General features: G+C 37.6%; 1 protein-coding gene across 1 annotated transcript; it reads right to left on the minus strand.

Annotated features, from left to right (window-relative positions):
• Positions 1-292: 292 nt before the first annotated feature.
• Positions 293-5,318, minus strand: LOC112165563 (sodium/calcium exchanger NCL). The gene is made up of 7 exons (XM_024302119.2): positions 4,830-5,318; positions 3,794-3,979; positions 2,648-2,829; positions 1,703-1,848; positions 1,303-1,579; positions 917-1,228; positions 293-738 (listed from the first exon to the last, which is right to left on the minus strand). Exons 1-7 carry the CDS (start codon positions 5,221-5,223, stop codon positions 490-492), a joined length of 1,746 nt encoding a protein of 581 aa, XP_024157887.1. The 5' UTR covers positions 5,224-5,318; the 3' UTR covers positions 293-489.
• Positions 5,319-5,903: the final 585 nt, after the last annotated feature.

A 5,903-nucleotide genomic window follows, 5' to 3' on the forward strand; every position in this document is an offset into this window, starting at 1 on the left:
ACATCTATTGGGGAGCAATGGGAGGCAATAGACGTCTATAGACTATTGGGGGGCAATAGACGTCAATTGGGGCAATAAACCTTTCCAGCGACCTATGAAATCTCCGACGACCTCTTTGGGACCTCCGGAGAGGTTTTCAGAAAAGTTCGGTGGGCAGCGGCCGGTGACCGGATTCCAGCGACCAGTGACTGAAATCCAATGGCTGGTGAAAGTGCTCCGGCGAAGTCTCCTATGATTTCTCTCTCTTCCATCAGATGGAGATTACAGAAGACATAGAACAACAAATATCAAGTATCTAAGACTCTAAATGAGCCGTTTACATATATTGCGAAAATTGGATGATAATATACGTATCCTGCTCACAAGTTGCTAATGAAACTGAATGCCTACTCACAACGGTAATAATATTATTAAAGACCACATAATTCATACGATACAAACAGAATAAAAACTATGGTCAACCTAATGAATCCATATTACGTCCGGAGTCTATGACCAGCCAAAAATATAATCCAGAACATAAACCAGTACCAGGGAGAATGGGTAAAGTAGGTATGCGATGGACGTCGTCCAAAGAGGGAAGGTGGTGCGTAAACTGCCAAAAACACCCATCACAACACAAACGATAACAATGACAAGGACTTCAGCCGAGAAGTCCCATGTTAATCCCCTAACATAAACCAGGGCCAAAAATACTGATAGGCAGAGGACGTTATTCATGGTTACCGCACCATACAACTGCAAAAAATAAACACAGGGAAAAGAGGTCAATATTTCTTGATTCACTAGGGAAAATATTACAGTCAAACAGAAAACACTCTTAACAAAGAAACAACCAATATTTTTCTCCTCTTTGTCAAGCATTTTCAGATTTCCAAGTAACTAATGATAAAGAAAAGAGATGTCGGATACAAACCTCAGAAAATGTTAGCGAGGCACTCCTTTTCTTTTTACGGCTGGCAAAGATTATCGCAGAAACAGCCTCACTAGAATTAGTAGCCAGGGGTAGTGCAATGAATGAAATGAAGAAAGTTGGAATGCTTGTGGCATCTGAGAAATTATCAACAGCATCTACCAGGGGATCAGCAAATGCAGCCGCAATCAGAGTTCCTGCCAACAACATCAACCCCGCTTTGATTGAGGTTTTCTTGGGATTATCAACACCCTCGACAATCTCATCGCTTTGATCTTCCTCCCCCACAATAAGATCATGCTCTTTTTTTGTTTGCTGTATATAATTTCCAAGTAGTGAGTTGTTTAGCATCATGATGAAGTCTTGAAGTCTCAATAAGAAGATCTTACCTCATGGAAGTCATCTAAAAATTTCTCAGCGTGACTACCAGAGTTAGAAGTGGATTTTCCTGCACGTTTTGCCTCATTAAGCCATTTTTGGACACCAGCTTTGAACTCATCAAGCGATATCAGACTATCACGAGTAGTGTCAAAATCTTTCATCACTTTTTCTACAGCATCATCCTCATCCAACTCTATTTCATCAAACCGGATTCCAACAATCAGTGCTCTCAACTCAGAGGGTGAAATAGATTTATCTTTGTCCACATCAATTGTATGAAATAACCTGCCGTTCACATAATCAGAAAAGATAGCGTTTACAACAATCTCCAAAAATTAAATGAGGCAAAGAAGTAAAGACATGGAGAATTACTCCAGGATAATACTATAAAGCATAAACAACACTAACTTTGTTATAACTCCTTCATTGAGTTCACCATTATCGTCAAGGAGCTTTCCCAATGCACGCATCTTTAGTTGTTTTAGAAGTCCTGATATAATATGCTTGTGCTTTACATAAGCAAAGCGTCTCCTCTGGATCCATGGCGTAAATACCTGTTATCAACAACTAAGTATATGAGAAGTCAATAATAACCCAAATAAGCATCAAGTCTAAAGAAAAATTGAAACACATTACAGACAATAACGGAACTAACCACCTGACTTAATCAGAACAGGTTCCAAAACTTTAGCATCACAGAGCCAATTTACATTAATGGCTACAATCAAGGCCAGTTCTTTTTAAGAGAGGAACCTACAGAATCAAAGGGGGGTTCTGCTTCTCAGAATAAAAGGTTGTTGGGACATAATTTTCAATGCTGATATTACTATCATTTAAACAAGTAACAACCTCAACACTTCTAATTGTGTGCAAGATGCTAAGTTAAGCTATGTAAACAGTAAGCTTAGTAGGAGATAGGAACACACCCATGGAATGGTTTGAATCCCATCTATTAATAGAAACTGAAATGATCCTGCTGTTGAAGAAACTTACATACACCTACCAGAGATATAAAATAACCAACACCCCCAATTTGGCCCAAAAGAGTTCTCGTATTGTCAAGTATGTAACTGATATCCAGTGATTTTTCTTTATCTTTTTGTGGGACACCAATACTTGCTTTCGCTCAGCACAATTAGAATCATTGCATGCATCATGCATACAAACTAAAATTACAGCAAGAAAGAATGGTCAAAGTTATTCGATGGCACCATTCAGTAGATAAAAGGAAATTGCAATTTACAATCTAGGGAGAAAATAATTCAACAAATACGTCTTTGTAAGTCCAGCAAATAGAAAAACAAAACACTTGTCAGACAAATAATACATATAATTTCTATATATGACAGCTACCTGATACATGCAGTACGAAATCAATAGTGCAAGAGAAAAAACTAGTCCGATCAAAACTGCCAACTGTCTTAAATAGGTGGAACTGAGGAGCTGTGGTAGTTGAACAACAATAAATGGGATGACAGATACAGCCATAATTATTGCAGAATAGCTAGTCCAGATATCAGTACTGACACCAGATCCTGCAATTGTGAAGAGCTTTAATTAGTTTATCCATACTTATAAATAGGGATATTTTCACAAACAGCGTATAAAATATGGATGATTCTATATTTTGGTGTATGAATTTTGAAAACTATCAGATTAGTTTATAAACTTTGCATTTCAACATCATTTTGGTATATCAGGTTAACACCGTTAAGTTTTTGCATGCAAAAGTTAACAGAATTTTTTTTTTTTTTTTAACTGTTCTAAGGAATATTTAATGGAAAAGTTAACAATGTACACTAAAGTGAAAGATTTGAGCAAACATGGTATACCATTGTGATATATATGAAAATTGGTATACCAAAGTGTAAAAATACCATTAGTTGGTGCATGGTTTGTGATGTTTTCCCTTATAAATAAGATATTTCCCTTTTATTCTTAAGTGAGAAACACAATCATCTGAAAAGACTGGATCATGGTGGCGTATAACATGAACCAGTACACTAAATCTATTATGAATGTGATCAATTATTCAGTTATGTGCATAAGTTAGTACATCAAAGGCATCACTGACTGCAAGTAGTAGGCAGAAGGTAAACCCTGTTTACTATATTTATTGATACGGTCAAGATCCTTTTGAAACACATAAGGAACCCCATCAAATGTAAGGACAATTAGTCCATTTTGTTTGTTAGAAACATGACTTGGTATGAAGCAGAGACTGGGAAGGTGTATTAGGGCCCCGAGAAGGTTACAACTCTATCACAAGAACTGAGCAGAAAAAAGGAATGCAAGTATTATAACCAAGTACCCTTTCCCTTGAAATGAATTTAGGAATAAAAAATAAGCCAAGCATCATTGAATTTTCACAATTTTTCTGGAAATTTGAATATCTAAATAATTCCTCAGTGCCCAAAGTGCACAGCAAATTGAAGAATACATTTACCATAGATGGCTAGTAGGATCCAAACGGAACACGTAAAGAAAACATGGACATACCTGTTAAGCTCAACTTTTTAGTATCTTTGTTATCTACGGCAATATTATTCTCAATATCGCACTTGCCAATAAAAACACATGAACCCCATACTACTGTTATGAGCATTACAGTCGAACCAGCTAGCAAGCCCATTCCAACAGAAACCTGATCTTGAGCTGTTTCTGTACTCCCAGAAAGTCCGGATACTGAAAGCAATACAATACAGTGTATCAAAAACAATTGGTAGCTAATTATTATGTGATCATCTAATTGTGAAAAAAAAAATATTGCAAAAAAAAGAGTGTCCAGATATTCCAAAATGGGTAGCCAAGTGTGACGGGAAAGACTAGAGGTTGAAAGAGATCTATCACAAAAGATAAAGTCTCCCACTTTACATATACAAATCTAGGATTAATGGAATCATCCGTACGTCTACTTTATTCTGTTTCTGTTTAGCTTCTGTGTTCTTTCATCACTAAAGATTATTAAGCCGAACACAGTCCAATGATTCCAGATCAAATATTCTGGTAAAAAGTTATACATGCGGGACAAGGTATAAAAGTAGACAGATTGAATAGAACAATCACAATTCACTAGTGGGGTCTTTTTTCTTTTCTTTTGTAATTCCTTCCTTCATCTAAGGATTCAGAAAGTGCACACTATATTATAAGATTTATTTTATGTGAACCAAACGATGCCTTGGATCTACGTAATAAAGTGCACTGAAACAAAATCCCATTTCTTTAATTAAAGAAGGATCATGAAATACAAGATTTGGAAACGGTGACCGGGAGGGTGACAAGATAATTTTTCAGAAAATGTAACTATCAAATATAATCAATCACCTACACTAACCAACGTTCTGCCCACAGAAATAAAAGATAATAAACCCTACTTGGACGGCACTAAGAACCAAGATTCAATCCTCTTTGTTCAAAGAAAAAAAGAACCAAGATTCAATATTTTTATTCGAAAAATGCTAATTTCTTCTTGTACTCTTGTATGTATTATTTTCATTTTTCACGAGGAAAAAAAAAAAAAAAAAAAAGGACTGACCGAGAATGAGCATGGCGTCGGGAAGAGCGCCGAGAATGGGGAGGAAGAGGCCACCGATGATTCCGGGGCCGAGAATCTCAAGGAGGAGCTCGCTGCCATTGGTGAGGTAGGTGGCGGCCAGGTACATGAGGCCGCCATAGACGATGATGAGGAAGAGGTTACCGAGGATGGTGGTGGTGCAGGGCAAGAAGCCGTACGTCTCGTCGCAGGTGGAGTCGTCGGCGTTCAAGGAGGGGCGGTGGAGAGTGAGAAAGTTGTGTGAGTAGGAGTATGAGGAGGTGCCGTATTGGCGGACCCCATCGGAGATTAGATCCGATTGGCCGGGGAGGTTGTAGCGGCCGTGGACGTGGCCGCAGAGGATTAGGATGGAGAGGAGGAGGAGGAGTCTGGACATGGCTGGCTGGAGTGAAGTGGGGCTTCAACAGCAGCGGGACATAGTGAGACTTGAGAAACGAGGCGGATGAAAAGGGGGAGATTTGATCGTGTGAGGTGGCGACAGGTGAGAGATATAGAAGGGGAAAGAGCGCGTTCAGTGTGGGAGACGTGTCGGGGTGTTACGGTGGGGACGATTTGGTTAGCGTTTCCATTAAGTCATAGATTAATTTTCTGAAATTATTGATTTACATCGCATTAATATTTCACATTCCTATATTGTCAATAGTGCAAGTCTACAAACCGAAGAGTCGGTAGATGAAGAGAGAGATCTTTTTCATTATTTATTTGCATTATCAGCAAATTTATCACCGATTTACTTTCTCGTATTAGTAACAGTAAAAGATATCATTATTGCTTCAATCAAATACATAATAAGAGTTTTCTTTTTTTTTTCGGTTGTACCGGATACACTTTGCAATATAGGTGTAAAGTACAGATTCTATAACACCACAGGTGGATACAAAATTGTCTCGTTCTATCAATGTATACCAAATTATCATTTGAAAAGACTAAGAAAAAAGAGTAAAATAATGTATGCTTGGTCGACATGAATACAAAAGATTAATGACAAATAAGATTTTTTTCCATTAGTAAAACAAAAAAGAAAAGGAAAAAAAAAAACTAATATCATCAGTCCAA

Source organism: Rosa chinensis, chromosome 5, assembly GCF_002994745.2.
Source record: "Rosa chinensis cultivar Old Blush chromosome 5, RchiOBHm-V2, whole genome shotgun sequence".
NCBI classification, from domain to species: Eukaryota; Viridiplantae; Streptophyta; class Magnoliopsida; order Rosales; family Rosaceae; genus Rosa; species Rosa chinensis.